A 26540-nucleotide genomic window follows, 5' to 3' on the forward strand; every position below is an offset into this window, starting at 1 on the left:
AATGAGAAACTTTTTTTTTCTTGCTTCTTTTCTCCTCAGCGGCGTTTTCCGCCCCACATCTAATTTCAATATCAGCATATTTGAAGCATGCGGCCTACCATTTTGGAAAAGCCTGGTGAAGCCATCCCTCCGCGACTACAACTCCCAGAAGCCTTCAGCGCAGTGCGCGTGCGCAGTAGCGCGGCACCATTTTAAGTCAATTTTCTCATTTTTATTTTCACCGCCGAGTCACCGGCGGCTGTTAGGTGACTGGTGAGAACAGTGTTTGACCGCCTCCAGCTAATAATAAATTCGATTTTTTTTTCCATGGATGAGGCGGCCAGCAGACTACATTTCCCAGCGTGCCCCTGCGGCAGGGGTGAGGCCCGGCGCATGCGCAGTGGTGGTGGGCCGGACCGGACCGGGGTGTCCATGGCAATGGCGACCTGTGGAATTTAAAGCTTCGGGGGAGGGCCCAGGGAAGGAGGTGTCTGCTCCTGGAAACACCGAGCTGGGCCTGTGTAAGGGGAGGAAGAGGGTTGCAAGGGGAGGGAGGATGAGGATGGAAGCAGGTGTGTGTCTCTTTTAGCCATTGTCCAGGGTGAGATCTGGCTGGCTGAGCTCTATCCCTTTCCCCTTGGCTGCTGTTTATTTTCTTCTTTCCTTCCCCTCTTCCCACACCCTCAACTCCTTGCTGGGGTGACTTGGCCAAGTGGTCTTTTTCCCCCCAAGATTTGAGGGCAGGCAATTCAACTGTGGGAGGCATCGCACTCCCATCCTCTCTCTCTTCCCTCCCCCCCGCCGCAGAGCACCCCATCCCATGCCGGCAGCGAGGGATGCTCTTGTCTTGTCCCGGCCTAGGCAAGAAAGAAAGGCTGGCATTTCGACAGCGCCTTCCGCCACCGGACGTCCCAAATTGCTTCGCGGCCAATGAAATACTTTTTTTTTGAAGCGTGGTCGCTGTTGTAATGCAGGGAAACGCGGCAGACACTTTGCGCACGGGAAGCTCCCACAGACAGCCAAAATGACCGTGTAATCTGTTTTTGTGATTTTGGTTGAGGGATGAATAGTGGCCCAGGACACCGGGGGAGAGCTCCCCTGCTCTTCCAGTAGTGCCGTGGGATCTTTTACGTCCACCTGAGAGGGCTGACATGCAGTCTAGCTGTACTCCACCAACTTTGTGAGGGAATGGCCAAGGACACTGGGGATAACTCACCCCTGCTCTTCTTCCAGTAGTGCCGTGGGATCTTTTACATCCACCTGAGAGACTAGACGGGACCTCGGTTTAACGTCTCATCTGAAAGACGGTACCTCCGACAGTGCAGCGCTCCCTCAGCACTGGCACTGGGAGTGTCAGCCTAGATTCTTGTGCTCAAGGCTCTGGAGGAGGACTTGAACCCACAACCTTCTGATTCGGAGGTGAGGGTGCTACCACGACTGCCGTGGCAATAGTGGTTGGGAGCCCTCCCCACCCCACTGAGATCACCAAACCCGGCACAGTTTGGAGAATTTCAGCCCAGCACCTTCCTAAGCTGTTTAAGCCTGGGCCCGGTTGCTGAGTCAATCGGGGTTCAAGTGTTTTTGAAGGAAAGCTCTTTTGGATGGAGCTAAGGGGATAATGGCCTCTTCAGCACCGCAGGATAAGGAGGGGGTAAAATGAGCCAGGGGCCTCCTTCCTGATTGTTAGTCAGTAACTGCTGCTGGAAAGTGCATGTTTATGACGAGGAGACGATCAGGCTTGAGTGCGATGCCCGTCGCGGTTGAATAGAGCCTCAGAAGCTGCAGCTTAAAAGCAGGCTCCTGTCAAATTGATGCAATATGCTTGTGCTAACACCTGTTGCAATGCATCCATGCTCACCAAAAGTAGGGGATTGCTTAAATTTAAAGTATGCCTAACTTAAACAGCTGTGGCAACACCATGTGATGCAGCTGTTCTTTTACTTTGTATTGTGTGAAGTTTCTCTAATTCCACTCGGATGGAGCGACCCAAGTCTGAGGCTGAGATTTATCTGGTTCTCTGCTCACCAGCTGTGATTTGTGAGTTGGTCTGCCTGGGACTGAAGCACTTATTTTGCAATGCAGTGTGTGAGTAATCTGTGGCATGAATTCTGTTAAGCGTGGTATGTTTTGCAAGGAACTGGTGACTTTGAACCTATGGTTGCAAAAGCTTTTCACCGCTATCGCCTCTGAGTCAGATGGTCGTGTGGGTTTAAGTTCCAATCCAGAGATTTAAGCATGTAATTTAGGCTGACACGTCGGTATAGTAGTGAGGGAGTACTGCACTGTTAAGAGCTGGTGAGATATTAATCAGATGTGGCTTTCGTTGCCTCATGTCGGAGCCCGTTTTAGTACTAATTAGAGATTGATTGCCATGACTAGTCATCGACTCCACTATGATTGTATCACACGATTACCAGGATGGTAGGAGGTAAACTAGTTGGACCTTGTTCTTTAGTCTAAGATGAGAGGGTTGTCCTATGAGGAGAGGCTGAGTAGATTGGACCTATACTCTCTGGCGATTAGAAGAATGAGAGGTGATCTCATTGAAATGTTTCAGATTCTGAGGGGGATTGACAGGGTAGATGCTGAGAGGCTGTTTCCCCTGGCTGGAGTGTCTAGAACTAGGGGGCATAGTCTCAGGATAAAGGGTCGGCCATTTAAGACTGAGATGAGGAGGAATTTCTTCACTCAGAGGGTTGTGAATCTTTGGAATTCTCTACCCCAGAGGGCTGTGGATGCTCAGTCTTTGAGCATATCCAAGACTGAGATCGATCGATTTTTGGACTCTAGGGGAATGAAGGGATATAGGGAATAGAGCAGGAAAGTGGAGTTGAGGTCGAAGATCAGCCATGATCTGACTGAATGGTGGAGCGGGCTCGAGGGGCCAAATGGCCTACTCCTGCTCTTAATTCTTATCTTCTAGCAATTCCTTTGTTCCGAACCCCAGCATAAATCTCTGCCTCGATTTGACAAAGTCGTCGAATGATGATTTGAAGTTGTTGCTTGCGCTGGCAAAAGTTGAACTTTAAGCATCTTTTGAAGTAAGAGGAATCGACTTGCATGCATTCACCCAGTGGATCCTGTTTGGCTGGTTGAAGGGATCTAATTTCTGCCTTGCTCAGAACTACCAGCGGAGATAATTATGGTCTAAAATATGCTGCTACTCTAGACTGAGAAGAGTATTTGGGAGGGGGAATGGGGAAAAAAAAGTACAAAAATGAAGCTTTAAAAGTAATGTTTTTCTTCCTAATCCTTTGGTAGGACGTGTTTGTTCTGGGTGTTTATGGTGATGGGTGTAACAAAGTGCTGTGACATAGAGGTAGATTGTGATTTGCTTTTTCCCCCCCCCCCCCACCTCCACACACACCTTTCCGTGAGTAACAGGAAGTGAGAGAAAAAAAACTGGATGAATCAGTCAGTCACCACCCTATGTTTTTATTGTTAACACCACCTAGCTTCACTGGCAAGGCCGGCATTTATTGCCCATCCCTAGCTGCTGGTTACTAAGCAACGCTCTTGCGACCTGGAAGCGGATTACTTGCAGTCAAAAGTCAGGCATGAAGGCCAGAGGAAGGAAAGGTAAGGGATAAACTGTGGGGAGGTTCGAAGCTCTTCTGGAAAGCCCAGGGGGGCTGTATGAAAGAGATTGCTCGCTCTTTTAAACTGTTTTTGAGTTTACTTGCAAATGTTTGCATTACTTTTTGTTATTAAACCATGTCGAACCCCTCCAGCCAAGGAAAACTGGTCCTCTGGCCAGTGGTCACTGTTGCAACAGCTACAAAGGTGGTGGGGTGGGGTGGGGGGGGAGAAAGAAAGAAATTGGATTTATATAGCTCGAAACGTCCCAAAGCGCTTCACAGCCAATGAAGTACTTTTGAAGCGTGGCCACTGTTATAATGTAGGGAAATGCGGCAGCCAATTTGCGCACAGCAAGCTCCCACAGAGCAAGAACAATAACTGGTATTTATATAGTGGCTTTAATGTAATAAAACGTTCCAAGGCCCTTCACGGGAGCTTTACAAAACAAAGTTTGACACCGAGCCACATAAGGAGATATTGGGACAGGACACCGAAGAGAACTCCCCTGCTCCTCTTTGAATAGTGTCAGGGGATCTTTTACGTCCACCCGAGAGGGCAGACGGAATCTCGGTTTAATGTTTCAGCTGAAAAACTGCACCTCCAACAGTGCGGCGCTCCCTCAGTACTGCACAGAAGTGTCAGCTGAGATTCTGTGCTCGGGTCCTGCTCCAGATTGGTATCCAGGGACCCCCCACTTGACAATGCATTTATGTGGACATCTGGTGAGAATTGGAATTGTCGTTTTTCTCCCCCTCCCACCACTCAAACAACCTGCCAATACTCGCCATCAGGGCTCACTCCTGAATAAAGGCAATGAAGACAATTGGTGTTTGTACCTCTTCAAGAAGCCAATGGCATCAGGAGAGGAGTGTTCCAAAGCAAGCAACCTCTTGTAAAAGCAGAGAATGCTGGGCAACACTCGGCAGGTCAGGCAGCATCTGCGGAGAGAGAAACAGAGCTAACGCCTCGGGCCAATGATCCTTCGTCAGAACTGGATAAAGTTCGAGATGTAACCGGTATTAAGCAAAGATGCGGAGGCTGGGAAAGGGGGGGGTGGAGGGGAGAAAGAACAAAAAGGAAGGTCTGAGGTAGGTTGGAAGGCAGGAGAGGTTTAAAAGATAGAAGGGGTGATGGTGCGAGGCAAAAAGGGGGTGGTAATGGGACAGGTAAAGGAACAAAAGATGGGTCTGGAGGAGGTGTAAATGGGAGCGGCTGAATCATCACCAACAGCTGCCGTCCGAAAAAAAAATGGGAGCCGTGGTTTCGATCTAAAATTGTTGAACTCGATGTTGAGCCTGGAAGGCTGTAAAGTACCTGTTGTACTTCGCCCAGTCACACTCCAGATTGCCCCTGCAGTGTTGCGGACTATAGCACTGGCTACGGTTTAGTGGGTGGGTGTTCACTGGGACTCCTGTAACCAGGACGATTGGGTAGGATTTTCTGATTGGAGCTCAAATCGCTAAGTTCGACTTTTTGTTGTTGTTTGTTTTGCTCTCGCAGAACCTCGCAATGAAGAGCTTTGATTCTCCATACCTGTGTCACCCAGGGCGACAAAAAAGAGGCTCCTTCGCTCGCCCTGTAATTGTAGCATTCGCCTCAAATCTCAGGAAGTAAAATAGAAACCGAATTCACCTCAACTCTGACGCTTCGCGCTTCCTATTGTGGGTGCTGAATTCCTGAGATGATCGCAGGACTTTGAATGAGACTTGATTCCTTGATCCTGCTCCTGGCTTGTAAGGCTGCGTTGAAATCTCTTTTTTTTTTTTTTTCCTCCTGGGTGCGATTTTTATTTTGCCGCTACTCTTCGACCCGTCGGATTCCAGACATGACGTCTTTGGCCGGCAAGGACGCTGCGCCGGGCGCCAAGCCGGCCTTTGCCAAACCGTTGAACGACTTGGATTTCCACTCGGGGGCCCGGATCGAGGAGATTACCAAGCTGATCCAGGAGTTCGGCAAGCACGAGCTGAGGGACTTCGATGATCAGCGAGCGCTGGAGGTGCACACGGCCAAGGACTTCATCTTCTCCATGCTGGGTGAGTCAACACCATCCAGAGAAAGAAAGGCTTGCATTAAACATAGAAATATAGAAGATGGGAGCAGGAGTAGGCCTTTCGGCCCCTCGAGCCTGCTCCACCATTCGATCATGGCTGATCATCCAAATTCAGTACCCTGTCCCTGCCTTCTCCCCATATCCCTTGATCCCTTTAGCCTTAAGAAATATATCCAACTCCTTCTTGAATATATTTAATGAACTGGCCTCTACTGCCTTCTGTGGTCGAGAATTCCACAGGTTCACCACTCTCTGGGTGAAGAAATTCCTCCTCATCTCTGTCCTAAATGGCTTACCCCTTATCCTTAGATTGTGACCCCTGGTTCTGGACTCCCCGACCATCGGGAACATCCTTCCTGCATCTAGTCTGTCCAGGCCTGACAGAATTTTATAAGTTTCAATGAGATCCCCTCATTCTTCTAAACTCCAGCGAGTATAAGCCCAATCGACCCAATCTCTCCTCATACGTCATTCCTGCCATCCCAGGTATCAGTCTGGTGAATCTTCGCTGCACTCCCTCCATGGCAAGAACATCCTTCCTCAGATAAGGCGACCAAAACTGCACACACTACTCAAGGTGTGGCCTCACCAAGGCCCTGTACAACTGCAGCAAGACATCCTTGTTCCTGTACTCGAGCCCCCTCGCTATGAAGGCCAACATACCATTTGCCTTCTTAACCGCCTGCTGCACCTGCATGCTCACCTTCAGCGACTGGTGCACAAGGACACCCAGGTCTCGTTGTACTTCCCCTTCTCCCAATCTATTGCCATTCAAATAATAATCTGCCTTCCTGTTTACCTCCGGACGTCCCAAAGCACTTTGCAGCCAATGAGATACTTTTGAAGTGCAGTCGCTGTTGTAATGTAGGAAACGCAGCAGCCAAATTGCGCACCGCAAGCTCCCACAAACAGCAATGTGTTTTCGTGATGTTGATTGAGGGATAAATATTGGCCAGGACACCGGGGAGAACTCAGCTGCCCTTCTTCGAAAATTTTTTTAAAATTCGTTCTTGGGATGTGGGCATCGTTGGCAAGGCCGGCATTTATTGCCCGTCCCTAGTTGCGAAGGTGGTGGTGAGCCGCCCTTCTTGAACCGCAGAGGGCAGTTAAGAGTCAACCACATTGCTGTGGGTCTGGAGCCACACACGTCCCTGGTGTTGTTTCGTGAGTCATTTCCACGTGAATGGCAAGATTCATGTCATATTTTAATTCACTTATTCCTTGGTGTTGCATCGGGTGGCCCCAGATTGGATCGCCGGGGGGGAAGGGGGTACAGTGTGGGGGTGGGGTGGTGGGGGCAATGAATACAGGTAGAAAGAAAAAGTTAACACCTGTCACACCTGATGTTCCCGATGGTCGGGGAGTCCAGAACCAGGGGTCACAGTTTAAGGATAAGGGGTAAGCCATTTAGGACAGAGATGAGGAGGAATTTCTTCACCCAGAGAGTGGTGAACCTGTGGAATTCTCTACCACACACGGCAGTAGAGACCAATACATTAAATATATTCAAGAAGGAGTTGGATATATTTCTTAAGGCTAAAGGGATCAAGGGGTATGGGAAGAAAGCAGGGACAGGGTACTGAATGTGGATGATCAGCCATGATCGCATTGAATGGCGGAGCAGGCTCGAGGGGCCGAATGGCCTACTCCTGCTCCTATCTTCTATGTTTCTATACAGGCCAGACCAGGTAAGGATGGCAGATCTCCTTCCCTAAAGGGACATTAGTGAACCAGATGGGTCTTTATGACAATCCAGTAGTTTCATGATGCTAGCTTTTTATTCCAGATTTATTTAATTAATAATTGAATTTAAATTCCCCATCTGCCTGTGGTGGGATTTGAACTCACGTCGCCAGATCATTAATCTAGGCCTCTGGATTACCAGTCCAGTATCATAACCACTATGCTACCGTACCCATTAGCGCCATGCGTCCACCTGAGAGAGCAGAGGGGGGCCTCAGTTTACCGTCTCATCCGAAAGACGGCCCCTCCGACAGTGCAGCGCTCCCTCAGCACTGGCACTGGGAGCGTCGGCCTAGAGTTTTGTGCTCAAGTCTCTGGAGTGGGACTTGAACCCACGACCCTGTGACTCGGAGGTGAGAGGGTGCTGCTACCCACTGAGCAGCGGGTGACGCAATGTCAGTGCGTCTGTGGGAATGAAGTGGGGGGGGGGGTGGGGGGCACGTACGGCAGTGTTGTGGCTACGGCACCACACTAACATGAGCTCCTCTCCCAGTTGTACATCGAAATTACAAGATGGAAACAGGCCGGAGGATAAACACAGGTTGGTGTTTATCTTCTGCGCGCGCAGTCGTGCTAATCCCCTGTGCCCGCCCTGTTCCCATATCCCTGCCGTCTTTCGGATGAGACATTAAACCGAGGCCCCGTCTGCGCGCTCAGGTGGACATATAAGATCCCATGGCCGCTATTTCGAAGAGGAGTCCTGGGGCCAATATTTATCCCTCAATCAACATCACTAAAACAGATGATCTGGTCATTATCACATTGCTGTTTGTGGGAGCTTGCTGTGTGCAAATTGGCTGCCGGGTTTCCCACATTACAACAGTGACTCCACTTCAAAAAGTACTTCATTGGCTGTAAAGTGCTTTGGGACGTCCTGAGATGGTGAAAGGCGCTATAGAAATGCAAGTCTTTTAATGTTAGATGAAGAGGGGTGGGCGGAGGTGCGTGTGGAGCCTAAACACCGGCATGGACCAGTTAGACCGAACGGCCTGTTTCTGTGCTGTACATTCTCTGCAGGAATCTCGATGGGGAGCATGTGTTGGTAAGATTGCCACCCAAAGGGAGACCAGACTCTGGAGGAATTTCTCTTCTCTGCTTTCGAGCACCTTAACGGCGTCGGGTGAGATTCTGAGGCGTAAGTGCGGGAGGGAATTCGGCCGCAGTCCCTGTGCCGTTCAGTTCAGAATTAAAACCTCCTTTCAACGCGGAGGCGCTCGTGTTTGCCAGCGGTTACTGTCACCGCTGAGAGAAAGGACTGCGTAGAAGAGACATGCCTCTGGGTGGGTGGTCACATACTTGAGAGGTGAGCAGTCTAAGGGAATTTTGCAGGCGGATTGTAGCTGAACCCTAGGGACAGTCACCAAATCACCTTTTGCTTGAATGGTGCATTGCTCCCAGCACACACACACAGCTGTACTGGAGGCGATGCCAGTGTACTCTCCGCCAAGTACTAGTGACATTACAAAAAAAAAATTATCGTAGCTTCCCTACTGTTTTGAGTTCAATATATTTATGGATTGTCCCTCTGACATTGACTGAGTTCAGTGAACTCTGCTTCGATCACGAATCGAACTTGGGAAGTGTTGCCCATCCCTAGTTGGCGTGAGAAGGCGGCAGTGGTAACTTAAGTGGCTTTTTAGGCCACTTCAAGGGGCAGGTCCGAGTCAACCCCGTTGGTGTGGGACTGGAGTCACGTGCAGGCCGCGCCGGGGTAAGGATGCCTGTTTTCCCTCCCTGAACGCCGTTCGTGAACCAGTTGGGTTTTACGACAGCCCGCCAGATTCCCGGTCACACTTGCTGGAGGTGAATTTCCACGGAGGATGTTCCGTACGAACCACGTGAAAATGGCGGATAGGAAAGGCCCACTGGATCGTGGAGCCTGTCCTGTAGAGTCGCGAGGCCTTATTCATCACTTCCCAGCCCAACCCCTCCAGGTAATCTCCTGGGAGAGGCGGAAAAAACATTTAAAAAACCCAGGCCAATTGGGGAGGGTGGGGGAAATCTGGACAATTCCTCTCCGCTCCCTCTCCCCAGGCGCTCGAAACTAGTCCAGGAGGTCACATTGACCCCGATTTTATAATATAGGATACCCACCTCTTGTATGAGGTGATCTCCGCCCCAGCCAGAAACGGGTTCAGCTCTCGCTTGCAGGAGTTGAGAGAGTCGGTGTCCATCGCACGAGCTGGCAGCCTGTTCCACAGGTTCACTATTCTCTGGGAAAAGAAGAACTGCCGAACATTCAACCTAGTTCTGCCCTTGCATGACCCCCCCCTTCCCCCTCCTCCCCACCCCCTGGCCCGCCCTCAACCTAACCAGTTGAAATAATTAGTTTGCACCCACACAATCCAGTCCCTTCATTATTTTCTAGACGAGGGAACTAGATGTAATATCTCCAAGTTTGCAGATGACACAAAGCTGGGTGGGCGTGTGTGCTGTGAGGAGGATGCAGAGAAACTCCAGTATGATTTGGACAGGTTCGGTCATTGGGCTGATGCATGGCAGATGCAATATAACGTGGATAAATGTGAGGTTATCCACTTTGGTGGCAAAAACAGGAAGACAGATTATTATCTGAACGGCAATAGATTGGGAAAAGGGGAAGTGCAACGAGACCTGGGTGTCTTTGTGCGCCAGTCGCTGAAGGTAAGCATGCAGGTGCAGCAGGCGGTTAAGAAGGCAAATGGGTTGTTGGCCTTCATAGCGAGAGGATTCGAGTACAGGAACAAAGATGTCTTGCTGCAGTTGTGTGTGAGACCACACCTTGAGTATTATGTGCAGTTTTGGTCGCCTCATCTGAGGAAGGATGTTCTTGCCATGGAGGGAGTGCAGCGAAGATTCACCAGACTGATACCTGGGATGGCAGGAATGACGTATGAGGAGAGATTGGGTCCATTAGGCTTATATTCACTGGAGTTTAGAAGAATGAGAGGGGATCTCATTGAAACTTATAAAATTCTAACAGGACTAGACAGACTAGATGCAGGAAGGATGTTCCCGATGGCGGGGGAGTCCAGAACCAGGGGTCACAGTCTAAGGATAAGGGGTAAGCCATTTAGGACAGAAATGAGGAGGAATTTCTTCACCCAGAGAGTGGTGAACCTGTGGAATTCTCTACCACAGAAGGCAGTAGAGGCCAATTCATTAAATATATTCAAGAAGGAGTTGGATATATTTCTTAAGGCTAAAGGGATCAAGGGATATGGGGAGAAGGCAGGGACAGGGTACTGAATTTGGATGATCAGCCATAATCTCATTGAATGGCGGAGCAGGCTCGAGGGGCCGAATGGCCTACTCCTGCTCCTATCTTCTATGTTTCTCGCAACCTCAATCAAGTCACTCCCGAGACTAGGGCTTTTCTAAAGTATGCAACGACTTGCATTCATATAGCACCGCTAACGTAGCAGGACGTCCCGAGGTGCTTCACAGGAGAGTAATCAGACAACATTTGACACCGAACCACGCAAGAAGACAGGTGACCTTGGCCAAAGAGCTAAGTTTTAAGGAGTGACTTAAAGGAGGAGAGATTTAGGGAGGGAATTCCAGAGCCTGGGGCCGAGACAGCTGAAGGCCAGTACAAACCCAGCTCAGCAGGTCGGGCAGCATCTGTGGGGAGAGAAACCGAGTTCACGTTTCAGGCCGATGAGCTTTCGTCAGAACTGGCAAAAGTTAGAGGTGTGACAGGTTTTAAGCAAGCGCAGGGGCCGGGAAGGAGAGGAGGGGAGGAAAGAACAAAAGGGAAGGTCTGTGATAGGGTGGGAGGCAGGAGAGATTAAATGACGAAAGGGATGGTTGTACAAAGCAAAAGGAGACGGTAATGGGACAAGTAAAGAAACAAAAGATGGGTCTAGAGGAGGTGTAACTGGGAATGGCAGAATCATCAACAGCTGCCATCTGATAAAATGGGGCCAGAGGTTTTGGTCTGAAATTGTTCAACTCGATGTCGAGCCCAGAAGGCTGTAAAGTGCCTAATCGAAAGATGAGGTGCTGTTCCTCGAGCTTACGTTCAGCTTCGTTGGAACAGTGCAAGAGGTCGAGGACGGAGAGGTGGGAGTGGAAGCTTATGGACTGAATGGAGGTGTTCCGCAAAGGAGACCGCATCGTGAGCAGCAAACACCGTACACTAAATTGCAAGAAGTACAAGTAAATTGCTGTTTCACCTGGAGGGAGTGTTTGGGGCCCTGGACGATGGGAAGGGAGGAGGTAAAAGGGCAGGTGTTGCATCTCCTGCAGTTGCATGGGAAGGTGCCGTGGGAAGGGGAGGGGTTGTTGGGGGTGATTGAGGAGTGGACCAGGATGTCGCGAAGGGAACGGTCCTTTCTGAATGCTGGGAGGGGAGGGGAAGATGTGTTTGGTGGTGGGATCATGCTGGAGATGATGGAGGATGATCCATTGAATGTGGAGGCTGGTGGGGTGAAAGGTGAGGACAAGGGGAACCTTATTGTGGTTTTGGGAGGGAGGGGAAGGGGTGAGAGCAGAGGTGCGGGAAATGGAACGGACACGGTCGAGGGCTATGCCAACCACGGTAGAGGGGAATCCTCAGTTGAGGAAAAAGGAAGAGACATATCGGAAACACTAGTATGGAAGGACGCATTGTCCGAACAGATGAGACAGAGAAACTGAGAGAATGGAATAGAGTCCTTACAGGAAGCGGGTTGGGAGGAAGTGTAGTCCAGGTAGCTGTGGGAGTCAGTGGGCTTTTAGTGGATGTTTGTCAATAGCCTATCCCCAGAAATGGAGACGGAGAAGTCAAGGAAGAGTCGGAGATGGACCATGTGAGGGAAAGGTGGAAATTGGAAGCGGAGTGAATGAAATTTTCTACAGGAAACTCTCGATTTACCAGCACCTAAATAACCGGAAATCTCGGTTAACCGGCAAAATTCAGGAGTAGGTTCAGGTAAGTTTTACTTCATATTACTTGCCTTCCTTGATTTGTTGCTGTGCAATGGGTGTGGCTGCAGCTGTTGCTAAGTTACAGAGACGCTTGGAACTTGTGGCCATTGTTCTGCACCTGTTGCTAAGCAACAGGGTTTGTTGCTTTATACGGAGCTCTCAGCTCCGTATCTTTTACTATAGCTTTCGGTTATCCGGAATTTTTGATGAACCGGCACCACGTCGGCCCTGTCGGTGCCGGATAAAAAAGAGTTTCCTGTAGTTGAGGGCGCGAGCAGGAAACGGCACCGATCCAGTCGTCACTGTACCGGAATAAAAGGTGAGGGAGGGGACCCGAGTAGGACTGGACCTCTTTTTGAGCCTATCTGAGCAACTAAGGCGTTTTAAACTGGGGAATTAATCTTGTGGCCCTTCTCTGCTCCCTTTCCACAGTCTCGCTGTCCCCGCTTTTATTCCCAGGCAGAATCTCCCCCACACACAAGTGCTAACCAGGCCTGACTCTCTTTGTCTGTTTAGCTTGCGAGAACAGGCGTTTGCAGAGCAGCGTGGGTTTCTCCCGCTCGGTCGCTGTCGCAATGTTTACGCCGTTTTTCCGAGATTTCCGTGGCTCTTCCGCCAAAAAAATTCCGACGGATGAGCGGGAGAACCCCCCTCCCACCCCAGAGAAAATTCACAGCCCTCGCTCTTTGCCACCCTCCTGGTGGGAGAGTGCGAGTGCAGCAGGAAGCGATTAGAGTGTAACTCAGTAAATCACCCAAATCGTGGAGTGTTGCAGCAGTTTGGCCCATCGAGTGTGTGGCTGTTTTATTTTCTCCTCGCACGCCGCCAGTCTAATGCCACTCCTCCTGCTGGCTGTCCTATCCCCATTTTTCATGTTTTTTTAAAGAAATCCCAGTTCCTCAATGATTCGTGTTTATATAATGGCCTTTTATGGCAGGGAAAGTGTTCCAAGATGTTTACCAGAGAGCTGAAGAAAACGAGACAGCGAGCCAAAGAAGGAGAGATTAGGAGGGGCGACTAAAAAGCTGGGTCAAAGCTTGGTTTTAAGAAGGGCCTTAATTTAAAAAAAAAAGAAAGTCTTGCATTTATATAGCACCTTTCAGGACGTTCCAAAGCACTTTACAGCCAATGAAGTACTTTTTGAAATAACAACAGAAAATGCTGGAAGCACTCGGCAGCCCAGGCAGCCTCCGTGGAGAGAGAAACAGAGTTAACGTTTCAGGTCTGGGACCCTTCATCAGAACTGGAAAAAGCTGGAGATGTAACAGATATTAAGCAGGTGCAGAGACAGGGGGGGCGAGGGGAGGGAGGAATTGAAAGAACATCCAGTACTTTTGTAAGAGGCAGGAAAGATAAAATGTTGCAAATGGCAGTGGCAAAAATCACACTGCATGAAAAATGGGGGCAGGGATAATTAACTGAAATTGTTGAACTCGATGTTGAGTCCGGTAGACTGCAAAGTGCCCAATCGAAAGATGAGGTGCTGTTCCTTGAAATTACGTTGAGCTTCACTGGAACAATGCAATAGCCCGAGGACAGAGAGATCAGAGTGGGAGTGAAGCGGTGAATTAAAGTGACAGGCGACCGGAAGCTCAGGGTCACCCTTACGGACTGAATGGAGGTGTTCCGCAAAGCGGTCGCCCAATCTGCGTTTGGTCTCCCCAATGTAGAGGAGACCGCATCGTGAGCAGCGAATACAGTAATATTAAATTGCAAGAAGTACAAGTAAATCGCTGTTTCACCCGGAAGGGGTGTTTGGGGCCCTGGATAGTGGGAAGGGAGGAGGTAAAAGGGCATGTGTTGCATCTCCTGCGCTTGCACGGGAAGGTGCCAGGTGAAGGAGAAGGGCTGTTGGGGGTGATTTGAGGAGTGGACCAGGGTGTCGCGGAGGGAGCGGTCCCTTCGGAATGCTGAAAGGGGAGGTGAGGGGAAGATGTGTTTGGTGGTGGGATCACGTTGGAGGTGGCGGAAATGGTGGAGGATGATCTGTTGAATGTGGAGGCTGGTGGGGTGAAAGGTGAGGACAAGGGAAACTCTATCGTGGTTCTGGGAGGGAGGGGCAGGGGTGAGGGCAGAAGTGCGGGAAATAGAACGGACACGGTCAAGGGCCGTGTCAACCACTGTAGAGGGGAATCCTCGGTTGAGGAAAAAGGAAGACATGTCGGAAGCACTGGTATGGAAGGTGGCATCGTCAGAACAGACGCGACGGAGAAACTGGGAGAATTAGAGTACTTTTTGAAGAGTAGTCACTGTTGTAATGTAGGAAAAAATAAGTTGGTTTGGAGAGGCAGAAGGGTTTATGGAGATAATTCCAGAGAGGGGGGACATAGGCGGGTGGAGGTGCGGCCGCCAAATGTGGGGTGGAGTGGTGGTTGCCGAATGGGGATGAAAAAGCAGAGGAGTAGGGCTAATTGGATAGCTCTTTCAAAGAGCCGGCACAAACGCGATGGGCCGAATAGCCTCCTTCGGTGCTCTATGATTCTAAAGTTGATGTGAGAAATGAGTGCTGTATTGCCTAGTACTGAAAGGGTTAATCCATTGCATTTGCACATTTCCCCCCACCCCTTCGATACCTTCTCTCCATATTGAAGTAGGGAGGTTGACTGTGTGCCCGTCCAGCCAGTTCCTCTACGTGGACCTGGCTGTGTGCCAACCAGTAAGTCTCCGGATTGGGGATGATTCCGCTGTACGCTGATTAGATTTTAGCCGTGGGGTCCCTGCAGGATTTGAAGGCCTCGGGGTGGTTACTGGGCGAATCGACCTTTCTAGTTCAAGTTAGAAGAATTCCAAGGATTTCTGCAGCGCCTTTCACGACCGCTGGACGCCCCAAAGCGCTTTACGGCCACTGAAGTACTTTTTGAAGTCGCTGTTGTAATGTAGGAAACACGGCAGCCAATTCGTGCACAGCAAGCTCCCACAAACAGCAATGTGATCATGACATACGAACATAAGAAATAGGAGCAGGAGTAGGCCATTCTGCCCCTCGCGCCTGCTCCGCCATTCAATAAGATCATGGCTAATCTGGTCTTGGCCTTAACTCCACTTTTCCTGTTCCCCATGATCCTTTACTCCCCTGTAGTTCAAAAATCTGTCAATCTCCGCCTTGAATATACTCAACGACTGAGCCTCCACAGCTCTGGGGTAGAGAATTTCAAAGATTCACCACCCTCTCAGAGAAGAAATTCCTCCTCATCTCCGTCTTAAATGGGTGACCCCTAGTTCTAGATTCGCCCACGAGGGGTGACATCCTTTTTTTTTAGTGATGTTGGTTGAGGGATAAATATTGGCCCCAGGACACCCCTGCTCTTCCTCCAGTGGTGCCATGGGATCTTTTACATCCACTTGAGAGACCAGACAGGGCCTCGGTTTAACGCCTCATCTGAAAGATTGCCCCTCCGACAGTGCAGCACTCCCTCAGTACTGCCCCTCCGACAGTGTGGCACTCCCTCAGTACTGCCCCTCCGACAGTGCCGCGCTCCCTCAGCACTGCCCCTCCGACAGTGCAGCGCTCCCTCAGTACTGCCCCTCCGACAGTGCAGCGCTCCCTCAGTACAGCCCCTCCGACAATGCAGCACTCCCTCAGTACTGCCCCTCCGACAGTGCAGCGCTCCCTCAGTACTGCACCGGGAGTGTCGGCCTGCTTTTTATGCTGTAGAGTATCAGCGTCAGAGTCATAGAGTTATACAGCACAGAAAGAGGCCCTTCGGCCCATCGCGTCTGCGCCGGCCATCAAGCCCCGTCTATTCTAATCCCATTTTACAGCACTTGGTCCGTAGCCTTGTATGCTATGGTGTTTCAAGTGCTCATCTAAATGATTCTTGAATGTTGTGAGGGTTCCTGCCTCTACCACCCTTTCAGGCAGTGAGTTCCAGATTCCAACCACCCTCTGGGTGGAAAAAGTTTTTCCTCAAATCCCCTCTAAACCTCCTGCCCCTTACCTTGAATCTATGCCCCCTGGTTATTGACCCCTCTACTAAGGGGAAAAGTTCCTTTCTATCTACCCTATCTATGCCCCTCATAATTTTGCACACCTCAATCAGGTCCCCCCTCAGCCTTCTCTGCTCCAAGGAAAACAACCCCAGCCTGTCTAGTCTTTCTTCATAGCTGAAGCGCTCCAGCCCAGGTAACATCCTGGTAAATCTCCTCTGCATGCTCTCCAATGCAATCGCATCCTTCCTATAGTGTGGCGCCCAGAACTGCGCACAGTACTCCAGCTGTGGCCTAACTAGCGTTTTGTACAGCTCCATCATAACCTCCCTGCTCCCTGCTGGTGGCAGCACGGTGGCATAGTGGTTAGCACTGTTGCCTCACAGCGCCAGGGACCCGGGTTCAAATCCGGCCTCGGGTGACTGTGTGGAGTTTGCACATTCTCCCCGTGTTTGCGTGGGTTTCCTCTGGGTGCTCCGGTTTCCTCCCACAGTCCAAAGATGTGCGGGTTAGGTTGATTGGCCATGATAAAAATTGGCCCTTAGTGTTAGGGGGGATTAAATACGTGGGGTTACGGGGATAGGGCTTGGGTGGGATGGCTGTCGGTGTAGGGACCGGGTGCTAGGGTTTGGATGATCAGCCATGATCTCGTTGAATGGCGGAGCAGGCTCGAAGGGCCGAATGGCCAACTCCTGCTCCTATCTTCTATGTTTCTATATTCTCTTGATTGACGTAAGAAAACTACTAGGCACTTGGTCGGAGTATTAAACAAGGCTTTAATCAACTGTTTTTCAACATGGCGATCTAGTTGTGTCCTTCACTTATTCCTGTTAAAGAATGTCCTGCACAAGCTGGGCCCATGCCCGAGTATTTATACTCTCCCTGGACAGTGCCACCAGCAGGCCGCCCAGTATTATAACATAAGTCATTTTCACACGAATGACAGGATTCATGTCAATGACCATTCCTACTGGCACCAGCGACTAGTTATAAAGTACCGCATGTAGACGTCTGGGGTCAGGTCTCGACCCTCGGTCAAGGGGACAAGGCGTGGCTCGGGGGGGAGAACTTGAATGCCACGCAACCTAAACCTGAATGAGTTCCTCTCTCTGCTTCCGCAGGACTGGTGCAGAAACTGGACCACAAGCTGCCCGTGTCGAACGAGTACCTGCTGCTCTCCGGGGGCGTCCGCGAAGGGGTGGTCGACATGAACCCCAACGAGCTGGGGGACTACGCCAGGGGCACGGACTACGACGTCGACTTCACGCTGCTGGTGCCGGCGCTGAAGCTGCACGACCGCAACCAGCCGGTCACCCTGGACATGCGCCACTCTGCCCCCTGCCACTCGTGGCTCAGCCTGCGCCTCTTCGACGAGGGCACCATGGGCAAGTGGAAGGACTGCTGCACGGAGACCGAGCCCGGCGACGGAGGAGGGGAGGGAGGCAGCTACTACTTCTCGCCCACCAAGGTGGCGGACTGGTTCTTCCGCTCCGTCTCCGCCGTGATCGAGGAGATCCGCCGCCACCCCCAGCGGGGCGTGCCCGGGGTGGCGGCGGTGGCGAAAAACGGCACGGTGGTCTCGGTCATCCTGAGCGTGGGCCGCAGCCGCCTGCTGTACGACATCGTGCCCGTGGTGTCCTTCAAGGGCTGGCCGGCCGTGGCCCAGAACTGGCTGATGGAGAACCACTTCTGGGACGGCAAGATCACGGAGGAGGAGGTGATCAGCGGCTTCTACCTGGTGCCGGCCTGCTCCTGCCTGGGCAACCGGGACAACGAGTGGCGGCTGGCGTTCTCGCGGAGCGAGGTGCAGCTGAAAAAATGTATCTCCGTCCCCCTGATCCAGGCCTACCAAGCGTACAAGGCCGTGATCATCAAACTGCTCTCCCGGCCCCGAGCCATCAGTCCCTACCATCTGAGGAGCTTGATGCTGTGGGCCTGCGACCGGCTGCCGTCCAGCTTCCTGTGCCGGGACGAGAACACTGCCCACTTCCTCCTGGGCCTGCTGGATGACCTGGCCCACTGCCTGGTCAACAAGACCTGCCCCAACTACTTCCTGCCCCAGTGCAACATGTTCGAGCAGCTGTCGGACAGCGCCGCGCTCCTCCTGGCCTGCCGGCTGTCCTCGGTGCGCTCCGACCCGGCCGGCCACCTGCGCAGCGCCGTCGAGCACGCCAAGGCCGCCAACCGGCTGGCCCAGGAGCTGCGGCGGGCCGCACTGGGCCCAGCCTCCTCCTCCCAGTCGGACGGGGCCCCAGCCGGCGACGACCGCCTGGCCCGCAAGCTCCAACAGCTGGTGACTGAGAACCAGGGCAAGTCGATCTCGGTCTTCCTCAACCCGGATGACGTCAGCAAGCCTCACTTCAGAATCGATGACAAATTTTTCTGAGGAACAACGGATGCGCCGTCCAACAGATGTGACCGTTCCTCCTCATCCCCTTCGCACCCCCCCCCAACTGCATTGTGGGATACTGGTGGCTGCGCTGTCCCACTGCATTGTGGGATACTGGCAGTCACATTGCCCCCACTGCATTGTGGGATACCGGCGGCTGCACTGTCCCACTGCATTGTGGGAGGATACTGGCGGCCGCGCTGTCCCACTGCATTGTGGGATACTGGTGGCCGCGCTGTCCCACTGCATTGTGGGATACTGGCGGCCGCGCTGTCCCACTGCATTGTGGGATACTGGCGTCCGCGCTGTCCCACTGCATTGTGGGATACTGGCGTCCGCGCTGTCCCACTGCATTGTGGGATACTGGCGTCCGCGCTGTCCCACTGCATTGTGGGATACTGGCGGCCGCGCTGTCCCACTGCATTGTGGGATACTGGCGGCCGCGCTGTCCCACTGCATTGTGGGATACTGGCGGTCCCACTGCATTGTGGGATACTGGCGGTCACACTGTCCCACTGCATTATGGGATACTGGCGGCCACACTGTCCCACTGCATTTTGGGATACTGGCGGGCACACTGTCCTACTGCATTGTGGGACACTGGCGGCCGCGCTGTCCCACTGCATTGCATTGTGGGATACTGGCGGCCACACTGTCCCACTGCATTGTGGGATACTGGCGGTCACACTGTGCCACTGCATTGTAGGACACTGGCGGCTGCGCTATCCCACTGCATTGTGGGATACTGGCGGTCACACTGTTGAATGGACGTTCCAACACTACAGCCTTTTTTTTAATTGATCAGGCCTATTAATTTAGGAGGAGGGAGGCAGAAATGGCATAACTTGCATTAGTTATTGAGATTAACCAGCAAGTTAATAGCTGTCTAATCTCTATGACTAGCCTTACCAAAAACCCAACCCAGCGTCGCTGAGTCAGAACCCTGAAGGCGCACATCGTGTTTGGAGCGTCCCGGAATCTGTACGTCCTGCGCTGTCACCAGGACCAGATCGCAGCGGCGGATGCGCAAAATTTTCATACAGGAGTCGTGCAAAACGTCAGCTGTCCGTTCTTCCGAACTCGGTGGGGCCTAGCTGCTGATGTGGCAGTGGGCACCTCCGTGTACCCACTAGTTGCAAGTCACACCACGCTAAAATGTATCGTCCCCTTTGTTTCTATACCACGTGCAGACTAATCATAGTGACCGCACTGGACGCACCCCTTTACTTCGTAGATTATGTCCTTTGTCAGAGTAAACTCGGTCCCAAATTAAATGGGTAAATGAAAGGGGGCGTGTAGCTGGGGATCCATTGACATAATCACAACAGCTCACCGGGGTTGTCATATTTAATAAGGGATCCTGAACTTGCCACAACTTAACGCTGCGTTTTGGGATCTAGTGTTAAGCGGATTTTTATCCTTTATTTCCAAAAGCGGTTTGTTTTCGACAGCGGCGCGAGCAGGTCGGAAAACGCAAGCGAGTCGGTTAAGTGGGTGGTGGCACCTGTACGTCCAGTTTTTCTGGCAGTTCTATTGGTAACCGTTCGATCGGTCTCTCTCTCGCTCTCCAAACTGATCTTGTAAACGTTTATTGGGTGGGGAGGGAAACCCTGGAGTTTAATTTTGCTTTTTGGGGTCCGATTTGTAACAGTAACGAGTGAAAATGTTGACCAGTGGATTGGGGGTGGGGGCCAGCACAACCCCGGGGGAGATGGGGGTGGGCTGGGCGTTGTGTTGGGCAATAGCGTCGGGGAAATCTTGTCTCTGTTTTTCAGGCTGTTGGCTAGGGCGGGGACGGTGTGTGGATGGAGAGGAGCGGAGTCTTTCCGCTGTCTACTGTACAGTTACTAGGGGTCAGGCAGCAGGAGCTCCTGCTCTCGAGGGAGTCTGGAAGGGAATGTGGGGGGCGGGGGAAGCGAGGCGTGCTCGCTCGCTCTCTGTGCCCGGCTGCAGAGTGCGTGTGGCGGGGGTGGGTGGTCTCGGCCCTGTTGCTAATGGCGCTTGGAGGTGGGGATTTGAGGATGGGTGGGGTAAGAGGGTGTCTTAGCCATGCTGCAGGTAAAAGTGCTGCCTGTGCGTCGCAACCCTGTTAGCAAGTGTGCATTGCGAGAAGTGGGTGTCTGAAACTGGGACATCCCTGTTCTGCCGGTTGAAGCTATTTATTATACCTATATATAAAGTATCCAAAGGTGAACTGTGGTCAGGATCTAAATGTTTATTGTGCACCGCATTGTTAGATGGTTGTATGTTGAAACAATGAGGTGGGGCGTTTCTGTGGCCGCACCTGTGGGGCCTGTTTAAGCAACCTATGGTTCGAGGAGTGGCTGCAACCCGCAATGCCTGGACGGTTGAGTCCCGGGGTTTAGCCTTTTACTAAACTCGCCCTCAGCTGGAATAAGGAGGCTCTTTTGGGGGTTCTCTGCCCTCCTTGCTGGGCTGTGTGGTGCCGACAAGGGGGTTGGGGTGTCTTATCCCCGGGAGGGGGGAAAACTGGCCGCTGTCTTGCGCTTGAGTCGTGTCTCTTGCGAGCCACTCGCAGAAACGGCACTGACGCGGCAAGTGATTTTGAAACAGCCCACCACCCCCCGCCCTTTGCTTCTGGGAACGGTGGTGGAAGGCCACAGCAGAAGCACATGGGAAAGGGAGGGAGTTGTTAAACTTGACCATCCGTAAATTCAACTCTTGACTGCGTCGCTGACGGACTTGGTCGCTGCATGCTCGGCCCTTGGCGGTTTTCGCGGTGCCAATCCGTCGCGGCGCTGAGGGCCGGAGGAGAGATGAGCCACCGATACGCTGCCTGGTGGCCAGTACCAGCAGTGGCGGATCAGTCTGCGGTGCATCTGACAGATAGACAGTGCCTGGCAATCAAACTTGGCGTGTTGGTGGCACTGCCATCCTGATGCATTAAACTCCTCCTGGCAGCCCGGTGGCAGGACTGCGACATGTACTGAATACCAAGCTTGTCTTCTAGCTCCATGTTCTCTCCCGTTTTACTCCCCCGGGTGGTGCTATTCCAGGTGTGTAACTCGAGTGGGAGCGGGGCAGTGTTGGAGTAAGCCAGCTGATGTAATTCTGACTGTCCCTCTTGTAAATCCATTTTAATCTCTCTCTTCTGCCTTGCCAATATTGCGACAGGAAGGGTGCAGGCTTTATACTAAACCTATTACCCCATCAGAGAGAGATGCGAAAAAAGGGCAAGGATTCTTTGATCATTTCAGATGTGTTCGCTTCCAGATAAGTCTCAAGCGCGTGGCATTGTTGCTTTTACCCGAGAGGGTGACAAGATATCGACATCGGGGCAGTCACTGTTCAGCGGCGAGAGTAATGGGTGAAAATTTGCCCTGAAGTATCCTTTGGTGTTGAATTCCCAACCTCACCTGGGCTATTGGCTAAAGGAAATCTCACCCAGTGAGCCTATCTGTGTTGCTATCACATACTCCCCCCTCCTCTGTCTTTTTGGGGGTAATCCAGAGCCGGGTTGGGGGGCGGGCTTCTCTGATGGTTTGGTTGGTGTCGTACTACATACACTCCAGGAAGGTCTTGAGTCCCATCCCTGGACACGCTCGAACATGCACGTGCTCGTTGGGTGGGTCTGGATTGGGTTTGGCGGTGATGCACCCTGCAGTGGAATAGCCTGCCATCATTCACTCCCTAGATTTGTGCGTGAAGGACGGCCTCGCGGGCAAGGTACCAGAGGGTGTCCAGCTGCCCGTGGAATTGCTGCCCGCTGCTAGTTGGCGCAGTAGTTACAAACTCCACCGATGATTGCTTGCCTTGTAAGCGCAGCCGTATTGGTTTACTAATACTCGACCCTCCCCAGGCATCCCACCTTTTATCCTTGCGCCAGACTGTTCATTGGCACGGCGTTCGCTGTTGATGCGACACACACACGACCTTGTGTGCCATCCCCTCCCATTGCCCTCGGGCGGCTGGTCTCCATGGCTGCCTGCGCTGAGATTGGGCTGGGGGTGGTGTCTCCCGGCCGCGGGCCCCACGCTGGAGGTGCCGGGCTGGCCCAAGGAATGCAGAGTTTTCAGCGCCAGTCGCACCTTGTGCTGCAAAGTGCGTGACAATCGTCTGCTCGAGTTGGAGCAGCACGCCGATTTTTTTTTTTTAATTTTATTTTCCCCCTGCCGCGCTGACCCTGTTGCGGTTTTAGATGTGCCCAAAGCCTCGGCAAACTCTGGCGTTAGAGGCTGTTGCTAGTTAATGGAGTAATGGTCCGAACATCGTCAAAGTGTAGATTTAGGAGGCGGCAATGTCACTGGAATCTTAGTATAGCAGGAAGGAGATAAAATTCCTCAAAATGATGATCAGATCTGTAGGAATTCTGATATTCTGGAGCGATTATTTAAAAAAAAAAAGCCAATATCCAACAGTACTGGTAGTCATGACTTGTTGGATAACCCTAATGTGCACTGGAGCCAAGGCTGTTGATTTGGCATTGGGCGGGTGAAGTTGGGGGAAACCTCACTCCCCAAAAGCCAGGTTCAGGTAGGGCTGAGTGACGCACAGCTCTGGTCCAGCCCAGCTACATTACAGCCTTCCCAAATGTATTTTTAATCTTCTCTCTTTCCGCTTTCTCCCCCCGCCCCCAGTGTCTGCTGTGGCTCAGTGGGCCGCACTCTCTCTCGCCTCTGAGTCAGTAGGTTGTGGGTTCGAGTCCCACTCCAGAGACTTGAGCACAAAAGTCTAGGCTGACACTCCCAGTGCCAGTGCTGAGAGAGCGCTGCACTGTCGGAGGTGCCGTCTTTCGGATGAGACGTTAAACCGAGGCCCCGTCTGTGCTCTCAGTCGGACGTAAAAGATCCCACGGCCACTATTTCGAAGAAGAGCAGGGGAGTTCTCCCCGGTGTCCTGGGGCCAATATTTATCCCTCAACCAACATAACAAAAACAAAAGATCTAGTCATTAGCACATTGCTGTTTGTGGGAGCTTGCTGTGCGCAAATTGGCTGCCGCGTTTCCCACATTACAACAGTGACAAAAAGTACTTCATTGGCTGTAAAGCGCTTTGAGAAATCCGGTGGTCGTGAAAGGCGCTATAGAAATGCAAGTCTTTCTCTTCTTGTACGTTCTCTCCTTTTCCCTTTTTTTCTCTTCTCCCTTTTCCCTTTCACCTTTTTTAAATTCCCTTTCTCGCTCTCCTTTCTCGTTCTCTTTCCCCCCCCCCCCCCCCCAAATCAATCCTGGACAATGCCGATTTTTATTTCTGCCTCCTGACTTTGTCCAGATTATTGTGTGATTATTCTTGACGTGCTGTCGGCTGAAAAAACAATTGCAGGGTATCTTACCGTAAGAAATGACTAGCCTTAACTATAGCACACTAAATGCTTGTGTGATTTTTTTTAAATAAGCAGGAGGGAGGGTGGCTAGTGCAGGACTTGAAAGTCCTGTGTGGTTTGCTTTTTAAAACAGCTTCTGTAAAATGGCTGTACTACTTGAATTGGTGCTGTTCTGCCATGCCTTCTCGGTGCTTTCTCTGAGCGGCTTTGTGCAAGGTGACTCGTTGAGCCAGGGCCGATGGCCTGTTTCCCCCCCCCCCCCCCTCTCAGGCTAGCTGCCGCTTATTCAGCCGTGCAGTCCTAGCGCTGAGTGTGCGGGACATTCCGCCGCCCGTTTCAGCCCCTGCACCGCGAAGAAGCCTGGTGCGCCAACACGTTTTGGATCTTGGGACTTCCGCGTCTGACTTCAGCCACGGTGGGCGAAGTATTTTTGGTATAGATTCTGCCCCCACAGCTTGGGCGGTGTCCAGGGAAAGCATTTTGAGTTGCGTAATGCTGGTGGGGGGGGTGAGAGCACTGGGTGAGTGCGGGGGCTATCGTTGGCATTTGAGGGGATGGATTCAGAACGGCGCACACAGCATTAAAAGTAATTTGGCCAAAGTGCAATTTTTCCTTCACAACTTTGCACATGGACAGATAATGCAACGCTATTTCAAAGCGCCAACTAATGTAATTTATACTGTTTGATTGTCAGAAATTCTAACTCTTGCTTGTACTTGTACACATCAGGGATGTTGCCTATTGCGTGCAAAGCTATACAATCCAACGCCGACACTAATTCTGCTGGGGCCACACAGGCCCCGGTGATTTGCACACGTGCGTCTGCTTATAGGGGTTGGTGTTTAGAGGGCGGTGTTTGTTCCCTTCTCGCACTTTGCCAGCTGAAGATTCATTCCGTTTCAGTCAGTCGGTGTCGCTGGGGAGCAATCCCCTGTTACTTCTGCTATCTTGTGGTGCGGTGCTTGGAAGATGCTGACCTCATTAGTGAGTAAAATGCAGGGAGAAACACCCCCAGCCCCCCCACTCTGCTCTCCCGCAGGTGAGGGCTAGAGTTGGGAGTACAGTTTAATGAGCCCCTCGCTCTTTTTATAGGTTGCTCATCCAGCCCCTTTTTAGGCGGAGTGAATTCTGTCAGATATCTTTAGTTCCCGCCATGGATTGCTGGATGGGAATCGAGAGCTTCGAGAAGCCTGCTTGGCCTCTCGCCCCCCCCCCACCTTAAGCCCAGGGCCTTTCCTGACCTGAATGGCAATAGCCCATTAACCTCACTCAACTCTGGCCTCCAACCCCAGGTGACTCTTTCCTAATTGTGCTTTATTATTTACTGGTTGGACCTCTTGAAAGTTTGGGAGAAGCATTTTAGCGCTGCTGCCTTAGTCGTGAATAAATCCCAAATTGGGAATGCCAAGCTCTGTTGGGTGCCCACGACTTGGGACGTCTGCCAATCGATTGGGGTGGGTGGGGGGTGGGTTTAAACTTTACACGTGGCCAATGAGACTCCATGGTGCGCACGTAAGGCATGGACCTCCCTGGCCTAGTGCCACACTGAGATCCCCAAACTCGTCACCAACTGAGCGTCGAACCCAGGGCTCAACGATCCGCGTTCGTTCACTGCCCGCACTAAGCGGCGTCTTTACTCGCCCAGCCACGGGGCGAGGGGATATTGTTTGAGCGGTTAACGTTCCACATTTACGCGACATCTCCTTCGCGACTGACACTTGGATTTTCAGCGTTGATCATCTCGCTGACGCTGGCCGCTGGATGTTGGGTGACAACATGGCTTCAGCCTTGTTGAGAATACAGCCCCATGCAAAAAAAAATCTGTTTTTGTAGAGAAAAATAAATTGAGAAATTGATTATTTTTGGGGGGGGTGGGGGGAAGTGCCCATAACCTAATAGACTGGTCTCTGAAGGGCTGTGTTAGTGCAATTTTTCCGTGTGGGAACAATGAGACCAAGATATATGTGTGGACTTTCTTATACTTGATCATTACTGGCTAGTTCAAGGAAGTCTATCCCACCAATAAGTAAAGGACCATGTACTCAGGTAAGGGGGAAGGAGTAGACTGGAAATTATATCCCCCCAAAAAATGTCTCCTGATGAATTGAATGTCTATGATTTAAATCAATAAATATCGGTGTACATTTCAAGCTTTTTGTATATTTTTGATCATGTACCAAAGTCTCCTTCGCTGCTGTTAAGGCTTAAAATGTGTGTTGTCTGTTTCATGGAAAATAAACATGCTGTAAATACTCAAATCATCACCTTTTCCGCATGGTTTTCTTTTGCATGTGTGTGCATGTCTCATAAGAACGTAAGAAATAGGAGCAGGAGTCGGCCATTCGGCCCCTCGAGCCTGCTCCACCATTCAATAAGATCATGGCTGATCTGATCTTGGCCTCAACTCCACTTCCCTGCCCGCTCCCCATAACCCTTGACTCCCCTGTAGTTCAAAAATCTGTCTATCTCCGCCTCGAATATATTCACTGACTCAGCTCTCTGGGGAAGAGAATTCCAAGATTCACGACCCTCTGAGAGAAGAAATTCCTCCTCATCTCCGTCTTAAATGGGCGACCCCTTATTCTGAAACTATGCCCCCTAGTTCTAGATTCCCCCACGAGGGGAAACATCCACTCAGCATTACCCGGTCGAGCTCCCTCAGAATCTTTTATATGTTTCAATAAGATCACCTCTCATTC

At 51.6% G+C, this 26540-nt stretch overlaps 1 protein-coding gene across 2 annotated transcripts; it reads left to right on the top strand.

Moving 5' to 3' along the window:
- Positions 1-393: 393 nt before the first annotated feature.
- LOC147090600 (nucleotidyltransferase MB21D2-like) lies at positions 394-20244 on the top strand. Of its 2 annotated transcripts, XM_085977366.1 has the most exons (4): positions 395-551; positions 3435-3558; positions 5059-5591; positions 17290-20244. In XM_085977366.1, exons 3-4 carry the CDS (start codon positions 5258-5260, stop codon positions 18552-18554), a joined length of 1599 nt encoding a protein of 532 aa, XP_085833492.1. In that variant the 5' UTR covers positions 395-551; positions 3435-3558; positions 5059-5257; the 3' UTR covers positions 18555-20244. The 2 variants fall into 2 exon arrangements, with proteins under 2 accessions (XP_085833493.1, XP_085833492.1); XM_085977367.1 differs by having other exon boundaries at positions 394-3558.
- Positions 20245-26540: the final 6296 nt, after the last annotated feature.

The sequence above is a fragment of the Somniosus microcephalus genome, unplaced genomic scaffold (assembly GCF_052327205.1).
Source record: "Somniosus microcephalus isolate GS21.2 unplaced genomic scaffold, FLI_Smic_1.0 unresolved_chr4, whole genome shotgun sequence".
Lineage (NCBI taxonomy): Eukaryota > Metazoa > Chordata > Chondrichthyes > Squaliformes > Somniosidae > Somniosus > Somniosus microcephalus.

Coding starts and splice junctions, on each gene's coding strand:
- LOC147090600 (XM_085977367.1), top strand. CDS start 5,258: ATGAGACTTGATTCCTTGATCCTGCTCCTGGCTTGTAAGGCTGCGTTG. Junction 5,592..17,289: donor CTTCATCTTCTCCATGCTGG/GTGAGTCAACAC, acceptor CTGCTTCCGCAG/GACTGGTGCAGAAACTGGAC.